Genomic DNA, 15,964 nt, shown 5'->3' on the forward strand with positions numbered 1-15,964 from the left:
GTACACCGAGTGGACAAAACATTAAGAACACCATCCTAATATTGAGTTGCACCCCCCTTCCTTTTGCCCTCAGAACAGCTTTAGTTCGTCAGGGCATGAAATCTACAAGGATAATGAGTTCTAAAGCTGATTTCCTGCTACTCTACCACATTTTGCCATGAGGTTAAGCAAACATTTTGCAGTTTTAAAGTAACAGTGCAGTGAAAATAACACTTTAAAAAGTTAGCACATACCCAAATAATGTTAACCCATTCAATAAGTGTATGTGACCAAAGCATACACTTTAAAATTGTATCTCAAAAAGACAAAAATAAAATACTTGCTATTTCCTTAAAATGTTGTCATCCTACTGAGGATGAGCTGGCCAATCAACACTATGCTGCCGTTAATATTTTTAATCACCGGGGTATACACCCACACCATTCCAACACAGAAAAGCTGCTTGAAAACTATTTCACAGAAACCTGGAATCACTGGCCAGTTACTTTAAAAAGGTTGGGCAAAAACAAAGGCTTTAAACTGTATAACTGATCGATGCACCATCATACCAGGTCATTTAATACCTAATGTATGAATAAAACACTTTGCGGCAGAAGTTCCATTTCTTACCGATCTCTACAGCTTCTGTTCAAAATCAAATCCTGTGAAATAAGGTGTCAACACATACTGGAAGAGTTACTGGCTAGCTTAGCTAACAAACTGTCAGTTGCAGTGCACAAGGCCAGAATGACACGAAGAACCACCAAAAGGTACACCCCATTTCTGTTAGAAAATTGAGAAAGAGTTGGACCGTTTGTGTGCCCAAAGTCGACCGTTAAAGCTAAATTCCTGCATTTTGCCATCGCTTATGATGCGTTCATATGCTATCTGGAGGGCCCAGACCTTGATTTGAAAGAAATTATTGGTCAACCTGGCAATTTTGCCCATGGATCAGTGAGATGGATATTTTCACAGTATTTGAAGTACTGTAATTAAGCCATAAACTACATGAGGTCTGTAATTTCTGGGCCATAACGTCAGTGACAAGACATAGCATTCCAATTATCGTAAACATGCATGTTGAGTGACACTGCACCGAAGTGAATTCAAGATATGGAAACCGTGTTTCTCACGTCTGTAATAATGCTATACAGGTTGTTTCAAACATATTTAAAAACAGCAAGATGCAGTCATAAATATAGGCCTACATGTTCAGCATCACCAATTACAAAATCCAAATCTCCCTTGCCTGAAATACCCAATTGTAGGCTGAAATTCACTACAATGCCACCAGCCTCAGTTTCAACAGTAACATACTTGACACTGACCCAAGATCTAGTAGTTGTTGATGTGGAGTTCAGCACGATGAAAAAAATCACAAGCAAGAACACAGCTGCACATTGCAAAACACCTACTGACACCACTCGAGATTATGCTGGTCTAATAACAGATTAACAAAGCAGCCCTTACCAACACCCCCGCAGCTGAGTTACAAGAAGAGAAAATAGCAAGATTGACTTTATTATACCACAGAGAAAAGCCAGTAGTGTTTTCACCAACATTGACATTTTGCAAGGGTGGTGTTACGGTAGAGCAGGCAGTGGAAAGAGTAGTAGTAGTGGTTAGTAGTAAAAGAGGGATGTTTGGGGTAGAATTAAGTGTGTGTGTGTGTGGGGGGGAGAGAAATATGGCTTGCTTACCAAATAAAACATTTACCCTTAAAAAAAAATCTGAAAAAGGATGCACACAGCATGAAAAGTGCTTACAGTCAAACAAGGGGAATGCACACGAGTTCTTGCTGAGTATACGACATTTATTACTTTGAACTGATTAATAGAAAGAATGGGGGCAAGGCCACTCGCGTCGACGCGGTCTTTAAGAAAACGGAAGGAAGAGGAAACAAAAAATGGCAGAAGGAAAGCAGCCAATAAAAACATTAATAATAAACCAGTCCAAGAAAGAGGGCAAATAAGTTCTGAAGACTGCAAACATAGCCCAATTTTGTACAATTGTACATAAAATTATACAATGACCAAGGCTAAACGTAACAAATCTTTTTGCTTTCACCCCAACCTTAACCCCCTCTGCCCAACACAAAAAATAAACAAGGTCATCTCAAACATTTGTTTTAGTTCTTTTTTTTATAAACAGATGGAAGCATATGAAAAAGAAACTTCTTGAAGGAACCGATGACAGGACCCACGACAACAAATATCCATTGAGGAGACCCCCCCCCCCACCCTCTGCGTCCTGATTGGATGATTTAATCTCCCACATGAGGAGGAAGTTTACATAATGACCCGCCTGGACTTCCGGCTACTAATAGCAGCCGTAGTAGATGACACAAAAAATGTCCACTAGAATTTTGCATGAGAAGAATTACAGACTTGTTTTCAGACTGTAAAAACAGGCATGGGGGTGGGTGGAGGGGAGCATATGAGTAAGAAAAAAAAAGCATATGTAGTGGAATGGGGGGGGTGGTTCACCTAAGGATGCTATGCATTAAATTTGTAGTCCTATGAATAATAATTTCTTTTTATTTTACTACAAGTTCAAAGTCAGTCTTTTAAAGTAAAAAGAAATCAAGAAAGTCTTCATTTCGTTTTTTTGTGTCCTTGGTTAATTTTTACCCCATTTAGAATTTCTTGAAATATCTGAATGTGATGGGGGTAGAAAGGGAAGAGGGGCCATTGTAGTCTTTTGCCCAAAGCAGTGACTGTTACTTGACACGTCCTTGGCGTTCCTGTGGGACACAGAAAACAAGAGTTCAGTTTGGGTACTCGCATCAAAACACACAAGACTTCAGAGACAGGGTTTTTCAGTAAAACAAAATGTTGCAGATCATACATAATTACCATGCTCCCATCAATGGATGTAAGAGTAGAGGTTGTGGTTCTTCACATAATATTTAAAAACAGTAAAAAACATTTTTAAATTAAATAAGTTTCCACCACACTGAGAACCCATATCTACTGGTACCAAGCCAAGCATATCTCCCTACCGCCAGGTCCCAACAGTCCAGCAGAATAGTTCTACATGAATAAACAACAGGATATGTATAGCCTACAACACGGGAACGCAAGTAGATTCAGCTGGGGGCCGATTTGTCGGAGCGTATAAATTGGGGGGGGGGGCAATGTAATCAAGATAAGAAATTACTTAAACATTTTTTTTTAAATAATACATTTTTGCGGTGGGAATACTTGGGAACAGATTTCACCCCAAAAATGTTCTACTGAATTCCTGTTGATAAAAAAAAGCAAAACTAAAAACATACAACTTTGGGGAACCTAGCCTACAACATGCAGTTCTGACCACTTTTTCAGACATTTGCAATACTCATCCGGTGAGAGACACGAGCCATTTGCAGTGGTGTAAAGTACTTCAGTAAAAATACTTTAAAGTACGACTTAAGTAGTTTTTGGGGTATCTGCATTTTACAATTGATATTTGTTGCCAACTTTTACTTCACAGGTTGGCTCCCGAGTATCGCAATACATTAATTTTGGTTGCCTCTCCTGATGTGAAGTTTGTTCTATAGAAAGTATTTGACTCTAGTGAGCAAATTAAGGGATTTCGTCAAGGCCATTTTCTTGCCCTGCCGAAATCCTCACCCTTTCAAATTTCCTTAAATTTTGTCACTAGAGTCAAATACTTTATAGAACAAACTGCACGTCAGGATAGGCAACCAAAATTAATAAAATGTGTGTTAAACTAAAACAAAGGGAGTAAAATGTAGGCAAGCAATAAACATTTCAGAACAACTACTAGTCGAATAAGACATGGGAGAGATGCCGAATTTTGGCAAAGAGAATTATTTCAAGACTAATACACTTGAAAACAAATAGCCAAACTGAAAACTGCAGACATTACTAGTGCCTCCCCCGCCATCAAACCACCATAAAAAAATGAAATGAAACGCAGCCTAACGTGATCATTGACCTAAAATCATCAGCCCTCGATCCTGTCACACGGAACGAGCAAAGACGTCTGACAATCGTTTACAACCTAAGAATTTGCCCACGACGTGGACATTTTGTCTTGAGGCTGCAAAATCGTGGCATAATATGGTTAAAATCGTATGGTCAGTGCGGGCCTTAAGGTGTAAGTCTGACAAGGGGAGCAGAAAATCAGTAGGTTTTTAGATGCGTCCAGTGTAGCATCATTTTTGACCAGAGTAGGCCACTTTATCAAGCCACATGTAGAATTCTTGTAAATAGAACTAGAGGATAATTTATTGAAATTAATTGCAAAAGTGACACATCTAATGTAGCAGGCCTGTTAGACTGGGTTTAAACTCCAAGTGTTCTCCGTAAATAAACCTCACCGACACTAACGTAAAGTCACAAAATGATGGCATGAACCAAAATCTCCGTGCAGTGTATGGTGAAGTCTCGAAGCGGTTGCGGAGCCTCTACAGAGTACACCTAATGGAGAGTAATTCCACACTAAGGTTAGGCTATTACAAGAGCGATAAGTGGGGGCTAGGTCATTACCTGAAGTCTGTAATGACTCCTGCTGGGGTTGGGGTTACTGGGGTACGGCTCGCTACCCTGGACCTCCACCTGGTAACAGAACATCAGACTTTAGTTTGGAACAAAACAGGAAAGGGAAAACCTTCAATCTTGGGCATACATGCATCAACAACTTAATTGATTTACAGTAAGTGGACTCAGGTATCGAAGTGGATACAGATGAAACATTACAATTGAATCACAAAAATCAAATCAACCATGATCACTAAAACATGAACATTTTACTTCATTGGTGAGTTACACCACAAAGATCATTGGTCATTTGAACTGTCAGTATCCCGCCTTTCTCTCTTGTGTACATGCCTCTCAGTTCTCCTCTGACCTCTAAAAGGCATGTTAATATTATCCAAATTCCAGACAGTAACCAGTGGTAAATCACCAACCTGCATCAATGTGTTAACCACAAAACACAGATCTCTTCATTGTCTAGATAAGAGGAAGCAGCAGTTAACTCAGTGATATGTTTATATTTGACAGCCAGTAAATATGGAGTCCTTTCAGAATATGTAAGGGGAGTTTGCTGTTAAACACCAGGTGCAGAGCAGATGGAACAGAGTAAATTGGCATTTTAACATCATAGATTTAGCCGGTGGTAACTTGTGGAATAGACACCGGCAGGAACGCGGTTTTAACCAATCAGCATTCAGGATTAGAAGCACACGTTGTATAATGTGAAATACCCCGAGGTGCAGAGCAGTTTCCTTGCCGCAGTAAATAATGCAGATCTTGTTTCGCGCACACAACCTCAGTCATGCAATGTGGATATACTGATGGAAAAGGCCGCTACGCCTCCAAAGTAACCGTCCAGTGTTTCCAGATTCCTATGAAATATTACAATATGAGTGAAATAATTGCAATTTTCTGTGTTGGAATGGTGTGGGCGTACCCCAACAGAATGGTGTATACCGCAGATTGGCCAGCTCATCCTCCTAAAGAGGATTAAATTATCCTCAATGCACTTTCTTTTTTTAACTTGTTATGGATAGGGGGCAGTATTTTCACAGCCAGATAAAAAACGTACCCGATTTAATCTGATTATTACTCCTGCCCAGAAACTAGAATATGCATATAATTATTAGCTTTGGATAGAAAACACTCCAAAGTTTCTAAAACTGTTTGAATGGTGTATGTGAGTATAACAGAACTCATTTGGCAGGCCAAAACCTGAGAAGATTCCAAACAGGAAGCGCCCTCTCTGACTAGTTCTTGGCCTTCTTGATCATCTCTAACCAAAACAGGGGATCTCTGCTGTAACGTGACATTTAACGCTCCCATAGGCTCTCAGAAGATGCCAGAACGTTGAATGATGACTTTGCAGGCCATGGCTGAAAAACAGTAGCGCATTTGGATAGTGGTCGATCTGAGAACAATGAGACTGGGGGCGCGTGCACGAGACGACTCCATGTTTTTATTTTTTTGTCTTTGAATGAAAACAGGGTTTCCCGGTCAGAATATTATCGCTTTTTTACGAGAAAAAAAAATTCTATTTTTTTTTTTAAAAATTACAAAAATACAAATCGCATAAAAATAGATTTTAAATAGCGGTTGACATGCTTCGAAGTACGGTAATGGAATATTTTGAATTTTTTTTGTCACGAAACGCGCCGGGCGCGTCACCCTTCTTTACCCTTCGGATAGTGTCTTGAACGCACAAACAAAACGCCGCTATTTGGATATAACTATGGATTATTTGGAACCAAACCAACATTTGTTATTGAAGTAGAAGTCCTGGGAGTGCATTCTGACGAAGAACAGCAAAGGTAATCCAATTTTTCTTATAGTAAATCTGAGTTTGGTGAGTACCAAACTTGGTGGGTGTCAAAATAGCTAGCCATGATGGCCGGGCTATCTACTCAGAATATTGCAAAATGTGCTTTCACCGAAAAGCTATTTTAAAATCGGACACCGCGATTGCATAAATGAGTTCTGTATCTATAATTCTTAAAATAATTATGTTTTTTGTGAACGTTTATCGTGAGTAATTTAGTAAATTCACCGGAAGTGTTCGGTGGGAATGCTAGTTCTGAACGTCACATGCTAATGTAAAAAGCTGGTTTTTGATATAAATATGAACTTGATTGAACAAAACATGCATGTATTGTATAACATAATGTCGTAGGAGTGTCATCTGATGAAGATCAAAGGTTAGTGCTGCATTTAGCTGTGGTTTTGTTTTTTGTGACATTATATGCTAGCTTGAAAAATGGGTGTCTGATTATTTCTGGCTGGGTACTCTGCTGACAATCTAATGTTTTGCTTTCGCTGTAAAGCCTTTTTGAAATCGGACAGTATTGTCTCTAAAAATTGTGTAAAATAGTCATATGTTTGAAAAATTGACGTTTTGGGATTTTTGAGGAATTTGTAATTCGCGCCACGCCCATCATTGGATATTGGAGCAGGTATTCCGCTAGCGGAACGTCTAGATGTAAGAGGTTAACTGTTTGAGATACAAGTTAGAGGTGGGGTTTTGTAGGGTTTTATTCCATTTATGTTTAGGCCACAAATAAAAGCATAGGATGAGTCAACCACAGTATTTGGATAGGAGTTAACAGAATAGGAACTTTGAGATTGTCACTGGACTTTAGAAAATACATTTGTCATCGTATACCACTATGTAAGGAAGCATGGTTTGAGCTTCCACAAAATAAGATTGAAGGAAACACGAGGCAGAAAGACTGTCAAATATAACCCAATAGCTAGGCCTGTTACGATGTAAGGAAAGATGCTTCGTCTTCTCAGTGGTGACAAACAAGCACTCTGTGGTCTGTATAAAAACAGGCAGTAATACAGAGATACAGACCTAAAGTGAGTAACTCTTTCTAACAATAATCACTATGAATGAACACAGCTCCAGTCAGAACCAGAGCCAAAAACTTATAAACCACCTCAAATTCATATTTGGACCTTGAAACCAGTTGTACTGCTCCCTCCCATTCTGATTTAGACCTGAGACACCAGGTGGGTGTAATGAATTCAGAAAAGCAGTAGTAGCCCAGACCTTGTGGGGTAAAAGGTTGAATACCCCTGCTACAGACCATCATCCTAATTACATGGCTTTTGCTAACGTGTCCTTCAATATAGCATTTTCAAAACATGTTGCACGGCTGTGTAGACTTTGGTACATTGAGCAAGTATTTGTTCCCAACAAAGAATTAACATACAGTTTTATGTATACAAAGGTATGTGGACACCATCAAAATCAGTGGATTCGGCTATTTCAGACAACAGTTGCTTACAGGTGTATAAAAAAATATATATATATTTTTTTTTACACGAGTACATAGCCATGCAATCTCCATAGACAAACATTGGCAGCGGAGTAGCCTTAATAGGGATAGGGGGCAGTATTTTCACGGCCGGATAAAAAAACGTACCCGATTTAATCTGGTTATTACTCCTGCCCAGAAACTAGAATATGCATATAATTAGTAGATTTGGATAGAAAACACCCTAACGTTTCTAAAACTGTTTGAATGGTATCTGTGAGTATAACAGAACTCATATGGCAGGCCAAAACCTGAGAAGATTCTATATGGGAAGTGCCCTGTCTGACCATTTCTTGTCCTTCTATAGCCTCTCTATCGAAAATACAGGATCTCTGCTGTAACGTGACAATTTCTAAGGCTTTCATTGGCTCTCAGAAGGCGCCAGAACGTTGAATGATAGCTCTGCAGTCTGGGCGAAAAACAGCAGGGGTTTTGGGGAGTGGTCCTTCTGAGAACAATGGCACTGGTGCGCGCGTGCATGTGACGACTCCATGCTTTACTGTCAGTGTTTGAACGGATACAACGTCTCCCGGTTGGAATATTATCGCTATTTTACGAGAAAAATCGCATAAAAATTGATTTTAAACAGCGTTTGACATGCTTCGAAGTACGGTAATGGAATATTTTGACATTTTTTGTCACGAAACGCGCCGGCGCGTCACCCTTCGGATAGTGACTTGAACGCACGAACAAAACGGAGCTATTTGGATATAACTATGGATTATTTGGAACCAAAACAACATTGGTTGTTGAAGTAGAAGTCCTGGGAGTGCATTCTGACGAAGAACAGCAAAGGTAATCAAATTTTTCTTATAGTAAATCTGAGTTTGGTGAGTGCCAAACTTGGTGGTTGTCAAAATAGCTAGCCATGATGGCCGGGCTATCTACTCAGAATATTGCAAAATGTGCTTTCACCGAAAAGCTATTTTAAAAATCGGACACTATGTATAATTCTTAAAATAATTATGTTTTTTGTGAACGTTTATCGTGAGTAATTTAGTAAATTCACCGGAAGTTTTCGGTGGGTATGCTAGTTCTGAACAAAACATGCTAATGTAAAAAGCTGGTTTTTGATATAAATATGAACTTGAACAAAACATGCATGTATTGTATAACATAATGTCGTAGGAGTGTCATCTGATGAAGATCAAAGGTTAGTGCTGCATTTAGCTGTGGTTTTGGTTTTTGTGACATTATATGCTAGCTTGAAAAATGGGTGTGATTATTTCTGGCTGGGTACTCTGCTGACATAATCTAATGTTTTGCTTTCGTTGTAAAGCCTTTTTGAAAATCGGACAATGTGGTTGGATAAAGGAGAGTCTTGTCTTTAAAATTGTGTAAAATAGTAATATGTTTGAAAAATTTACGTTTTTGCATTTGAGGTATTTGTAATTCGCGCCACTCTATACCATTGGATATTGGTATATCCCCACACAGAATGGTGTATAGGCCCCTTCTGGGGGCTAGGCCCCTTCTGTCCCTAACAGGTTAAGAGCTCAGTGACTTTCAACGTCATAGGATGCCACCTTTCCAACAAGTCAGTTCGTCAAATTTCTGCCCTGGTAGAGCTGGCCCGGTCAACTGGAAGTGCTGTTATTGTGAAGTGGAAACGTCTAGGAGCAAGAACAGCTCAGCCGTGAAGTGGTAAGCCACACAAGATTACAGAACGGGACCGGCGAGTGCTGAAGTGTGTAAAAATCATCTGTCCTCGGTTGCAACACTCACTCCCAAGTTCCAAACTGCCACTAGAAGCAACATCAGCACAATATCGATTCGTCGGGAGCTTCATGAAATGGGTTTTCATGGCCGAGCAGCCGCACAAGCCTAAGATCACCAACTACAATGCCAAGCGTCGGCTGGAGGCCATTGGACTCTGGAGCAGGGAAAACGTGTTCTCTGGAGGAGTGATGAATTACGCGTCACCATCTGGCAGTCTGACGGACAAATCTGGGTTTGGCGGATGCCAGGAGAATGCTACCTGCCCGAATGCATAGTGCCAAATTTAGATGCACTATTGTAAAGTGGTTGTTCCACTGGATATTATAAGGTGAATGCACCAATTTGTAAGTCGCTCTGGATAAGAGCGTCTGCTAAATGACTTAAATGTAAATGTTAAATGTAAATGTAAAGTTTGGTGGTGGAGGAGGAATAATGGTCTGGGCTAGGCCCCTTAGATCAAGTGAAGGGAAATCTTAACGCTACAGCATACAATGACATTCTAGAAGATTCTGTGTGACCAACTTTGTGGAAGGCCCTTTCCTGTTTCAGCATGACAATGCTCCTGTGCACAATAAGAGTTCCATACAGAAATGGCTTGTTGAGATTGGTGTGGAAGAACTTGACTGGCCTGCACAGAGCCCTGACCTCAACCCCATCGAACACCTTTGTGATGAATTGGAATGCCGACTGCGAGCCAGGTCTAATTGCCCATTATCAGCCCCAACCTCTAATGCTGGTGGCTGAATGGAAGCAAGTCCCCACAGAAATGTTCCAAGATCTAGAGGAAAGCCTTGCCATTACAGTGGAGGCTGTTATAGCAGGAAAGGGGGACCAAATCCATATTAATGCCCATGATTTTGGAAAGAGATTCAACGAGCAGGCGTCCACATACTTTTTGACTGAAGGACCGATGTGAACATACATTTCATAATGTGAACAGAAGCCTCAGTCAAGAATGAGGGTTATGTTTTGGATAAGATGACGTAGAGGTTGGAGCATAATTATGAATATTTGAAACATTTTGGGAGTCAATATAAAAAAAGGCCTATGATAAAATGCATCTGTGATCACAAGAGACTGCTGGCATTTTGTTTACATGACTCCTGCAAAAACCTTTCCACTTCCCCTTTTAAAATTGTATACGGCAGTCCCTCCATGGTTTTTTGCGAGCGCTGAATTTTTTGCAATATCAACTACCACATTATGCGAGGGCTCACAATGTCAACCAATCACCACACTTTTGCCACATAAAATGGCTTAATAAAGCAACATGTCAAAGTTCTGCCACCAGTCATTGCAAATTGCCACGCAAGGTGTCAGTCACAGCAGAATCAGCCATCACAAAACAACGCTGTGGAATCCTGGAGGGACTGATATGGTGACATACAGTAGCCTCTATAATTAGAGCATTGCTTTGGTAGACCAAGCATCTGAAAAATGTCCCAAATAACAGTAACAAATGCATCAATTCCTAATACACAATGGGGACACATTTCCACAAAGACAAAAATGTCACATTGATCATCAATTGGATACTGAATGGTTAATACGCATTACATTTCATATGGACACACCTAATCAACACTGAGGTCAGCATTCATAAATCACAAATCCATGTGAGATAATAAATCACACATGAATTAAAAAATAAAATAACTTGTTTTTAATATTATAACTTGGAAGTTACTGAACTTTGTTTCTGGCATATCCACATTCTCTGTAGGAATGGCACGTTGTAAGATGACCACATACATAACGACTGATAATCTTTTTCAACTATTGCACTCGTCAACTGGATTTTGTGCTCTCGAGATGCTGTCAGAACCTTTGCGCACACACCCATGGCACTCCCCAAGCACACAACCCAAGATGTAGGGCCTATTTGTTTCCCCAGATGGGTGGAGGGCAGGCCTTTACCTTTTTCACACAGTCCTCCTCCTCCTGGCGCTTCTCGTAGTGGGAGAAGTCGTCAAAGATGGAGGTGGTGTGCTTGTAGCCGGCGATGATCTTCAGCACCTGCCGTGCCTTGTCCAGAGGCACCTCCTGTGTGTCCCGCGAGTTGGTCACTGGCTTATTCTCGTTGTTCTCCAGGCGGATGTGCCGCAGCTGGCTGTTAGGAACGTCCTTAACGAAGATCCAGCGCACGTCAAAGCGCCCCTTCCACTTGTCCTGCGACCACACGCCAGCGCAGGTATTGTAGTCCACGGGCGAGCGCATCTCCGCCACGCCGCAAAAGTGGCCACTGCCGTTGACGCTGAAGAGCAGGTAGAGGGGGCCCTTGGCGCCCAGAGAGCGGTAGGCAGCGTCCAGCCGCTTGTTGCCGTGCTCCGTGCTGCACCAGATGTTGTACTTGATGGAGCGGTGGATGTCGTCCTCAGAGTAGCTCTTGATGATGAACACACGGCCCTGCTTGAGGTTCCAGTCAAAGTCTTTGGGGTTGTAGTTGTTGACCAGCCGCAGCTTCTCCAACACCGGGTGGGGCTCCGAGGGCACCAGCACCCCACCCACGCCCGAGTTGGGGGGCGACTGCCCCGCCCCGCCCACGGCATCCCCAAAGCCGTTGGCACGGTTCCGTGGAGGGACCCAGCGGGTGGGCTGAGATGGCTGGGTGGTGGGCGGGGGGCCCTGGGAAAGCTGCAGCTGCCCCCCCATGCCCTGCTGCCCATTGGGGGAGAATTGGTGCTGCCCCAGCTGGGCCGAAGAGGCCACCAACTGTCCATTGCTGAGGGGCAGTTGCGGGGTCCCTCCGGCCATGGTGCCAGGCTGAGGTGAGGCCTGGTTGGGCGGCTGCCCGTTGCTGGGGAGAGGCGCCTGCTGGGGGGTGGACGCTTTAGGCATGGTCCCCTTGTTGTCCCAAGTGCCAATGTCCATGTTGTGTTTGATGGGTGGAGGAGGCAGGTTGGTCCCCGCTATGCCACCCTTGGTTTTCAGCTTGGGCTGCGGCTTGGCCGGCTTGCTGGCAATGTCCGCCCAGGAGGCGGGCTTAGCGGGGGCGATGGACACAGGGGGCAGTGGCATGCTGGGAGCTCCACCAGAAACCTGGCTGTGGCCTAGGGGTCCCCTGGGGAGGCCAGAGCCCACCACCTTTGGGGCCCCCATGTCCCCAGCACCGCCACCAATCTTAAGTCCAGCCATGCCCTGGTCCAAGCTGTTCATGCCAGGTGCCTTGTTGAGGGGCTCGTTCTGGGCGAAGGGGGACTGTCCGTCAATCATGGCGCCCCCTAGCGAGCTGGGTGCGTAGGCATAGCTACTGCTGTAGCCAGAGTTCTGCGTAGACTGTCCCTGAGAACTGTTGTTGCCCCAGGCAGAGAAGTCCATACTGCTGGGAAAGAAGTTGTAACTGTGCTGGCCCAAGAAGGGGTTGCTGCCCAGCGGGCCTGGCTGGCCGAACATGGGGTCAGGTAGGAAGTGGTGCTCCCCGTTGCTCAGCTGTCCATACGAGGTCAGGTAAGGCATGGGAGGATCTCCACCGGTGGACCATGCTGCCTCGTTCAGGGAGTAAGAGAATCCTATGGATGGGCTGTAGTAACTGGGCATGTAGGAGTCCGACATGGCCGTATAGGCATTGCTCTGCGGAGAGAAGAAAACCCTGGTTAGCCTGCTGACAGTTTCAATCATTACATTACAAAAAGCAGGGCATCGATCTGATGGCCATCCTCGTTTGGATCTCTGTCAGCCTCGGCTGCCACTTAGACTAGGACGACTGTGGCCACTTTCACACCAGTGAACTGCTTTATGGAGGAGAAAACAGTGGCATTCCTTTGACTGGAGGAATACAGGCTCCATTATTTCCATTGTGGCCCATTTTTCTGGGAATTGCCCACCACTGAGGGCACCCAACAACAGATGTTACAACATCAAAGATGAAAAACAGTTTAACTGCAACTGGAAAAGGAAATGGACTACGCAGTAAATTGGGGAAAGAAGTCTTTATGTGCTAAATACATGATGAATTGCAACAGTATAAAAGTAATTCACTGTAAAGATATACAGTGAGATCTCCCTATTATGAATGACTAATGTAAATGTACCAGTGGGAGTTTTACCATCAATCTATAAGTAATTTAGCTTGTTTAGCATCATCATAATTTCTATTAGAACTGAGGCAGTGTCAAAATGTTAAGTGAACGAACGCTATTTACCTGCAGACTAAGCAAATGTTAGGAACAGTGTGGGCCTAGTCAAACTGATGTTAGTGGACTGGTACTCACCTGTCTGGCCTGAGGGTTCAGGTAAGGCTCAAACTCATCATCATTCAAAGTATCTTTTTGGGTCACAGCTCCGTTTTGCACTGGAAAGGAGGAGTAGACAGCAATGTAAGAGAACTCTTGGATACATCTTTTTGCATAAAGTTGAAATAGTCCATGCAACTAATCATAGGCCTACATATTCAGTCATGAGTGTGACAGAGAATAAGAGCCGGAAGTCATGAAACTTGATGAGACATCTCTAGCATTGCACAACTACAGTTCACAGCCACACAATATGCTGTTTTAATGCAGTAAAATGGGTGATGTAAACAAATACATGGAACTTGTTGAGTTGGACAACAGTTATCTTTCCTGCTGGCTAGGTCTATAGTGTACCACGTATAAAACAAGTAACACTAGGCCTTAGGGGTTGAATGAGGGGCTGCAGTTAATGCAAGATACGTTTTTGTTGACAGATTGTAACTGCAGCACAATTGATACACGCAGAAGCGGCCTGTTTATCACAGTAAATCGGTTGCAACCACCAAATGGGTCAGTGAAATCGGTGAGATGCAGTAGAGTATTGTTTCTAACTCCAACTTGAGGAGAAAACTCAATCCGATTTGTATTTAATATCGGTGATTGTAGTTATGACAATGTTACACTTGTCAGAGTGTTTCAGTTCGTTCTGACATAGCTAAGCAGAATCTGAAAATAAATTGCCAAACCGGAAAACAGGCATGGCTAGTAAACAAAGTTGCCTCAAAACATTGAAAGAGAAGTGAAACATTGCAACTTCGTGGTTTATATGACAATAGACTTGCTACTGGTTCGTTGAGAACAGCATGCTGGAAGACGTGTCATTGGCAGGCAATTCATGAGTATGTTCACGACCGCGAAGAATCGTTTAAATACTGAGGTTAGCCAACAACATGTTTATTTTACGTGGGAGGTTTAAGCCTAACTTGATGCAAACACATTCGTTTGTCAACTTACTCATTGCAAAGCGTTGTTATCATTTAACCAATGAGCCAGTAAGCCACTAGCCATCGGACTTAGGAAATGCCTAGCCAGCTAACTTGCGAATGTAGCAGTGGACGCTCATGTTAGCTAGCTAGGTAGCGCGGGCTAACTAAGTTAGTTACCAAACTAGCTACCAACGCTAACGGATTGCCTCAAAATTCACAATGGTGTATTCACACAAATGACAGTAAATGACATTTTTTTTAAACAAGACTGATTAAATAGTACCAATTTATCGGAATATTGTTCACATGTCCAATCAACTATAGAAGTGAAATGGGCGCAATGCGAGATTGGCCTGCTATCTGGCTAGCTAACTATCATCACATCCGCAGAGTAGGGTTTCCGAAACCACCACACGGGGGGAAAAAAAATCCGCATTCCGAGATAGTAAACTTGTCATGTTACAATAGCTTACCTTTGTTTCCTTGGCCTTTCGGTCTCTGGATTGGGTCCAGGTGATTCATGAAGGTTTGATTTATGAGAAAAGAGGAAGGGGAAAAATAAATGAAGAAATATATATTCACCAGTCAGTCCTTTAGCAGGTGGTCAGGCCTACTGCACTAACGTTAGCTATAGAGAGAGTCACTGCCTCTGGAACAAGCTATCCTGGTTACCTCTCGATAGATATTCATAAAGTGACTCTCTTTACCTGTTCAAGAAGGCTGCTGGCTGACATGTCTTTCTCCCTGGAGCCTTTGTATTTTAATATTTTTTTTTAAATTTATTTAAGCGGCAGGGTGTATGAAATGTATATTGAGAGTTAGTCAAGAGCCCCTGTCTCTCTACAGAGCTTAGAATCTACACAATGGCGGGATGCAGTCCTTTAGCTCTCTCAGCGCTGAAAGACTTCTTCAACATGGCTGAGCGGCTGGGTTTATCGACGGCATTTATTTATGACGAACATGCGCCCCTCAACGGCATGGAGGAACTATATGATGTAGGTACGCGATCTATATGAAAAACAGACATTTAACATATTGTAATAATTGTTACAATAGATATACGGAGATTGTGCCATAATTAGGAAAGTTGCTATATTGACTTAGACCAGGGATGGGCAACTGGCGGCATGCGGACCGCCCCCTTTTTTGTAGGGCCGCGGATGAATTTTCCACAACGAGATTTTTTTTTTTTTTTTTTAGGAACTTAGTCATTATCTCACCTTACGGTCGAGAGTTACAATACTATAATTCACAAGTTGCAATTTTGAAATTTGGTTGTATAATTAAGAACTAATGCACGAGGGGGG

General features: G+C 42.5%; 1 protein-coding gene across 1 annotated transcript; it reads right to left on the reverse strand.

Moving 5' to 3' along the window:
* Positions 1-1,479: 1,479 nt before the first annotated feature.
* Positions 1,480-15,762, reverse strand: LOC106560907 (YTH domain-containing family protein 2). The gene is made up of 6 exons (XM_014124373.2): positions 15,365-15,762; positions 15,131-15,155; positions 13,711-13,790; positions 11,417-13,069; positions 4,476-4,544; positions 1,480-2,722 (listed from the first exon to the last, which is right to left on the reverse strand). Exons 1-6 carry the CDS (start codon positions 15,389-15,391, stop codon positions 2,699-2,701), a joined length of 1,878 nt encoding a protein of 625 aa, XP_013979848.1. The 5' UTR covers positions 15,392-15,762; the 3' UTR covers positions 1,480-2,698.
* Positions 15,763-15,964: the final 202 nt, after the last annotated feature.

This window comes from Salmo salar, chromosome ssa01, assembly GCF_905237065.1.
Source record: "Salmo salar chromosome ssa01, Ssal_v3.1, whole genome shotgun sequence".
Taxonomy (NCBI): Eukaryota; Metazoa; Chordata; class Actinopteri; order Salmoniformes; family Salmonidae; genus Salmo; species Salmo salar.

Bases quoted from the DNA above. Each gene is read 5' to 3' on its own strand.
- LOC106560907 (XM_014124373.2), bottom strand. From the start codon at position 15,391: ATGTCAGCCAGCAGCCTTCTTGAACAG. The intron at 4,545-11,416 runs GTAAAGGCCTGC...TTCTGTTACCAG, and splicing joins AGGAGGACTGTGTGAAAAAG to GTGGAGGTCCAGGGTAGCGA. The intron at 2,723-4,475 runs GTAATGACCTAG...TGTGTCCCACAG, and splicing joins GGAGTCATTACAGACTTCAG to GAACGCCAAGGACGTGTCAA.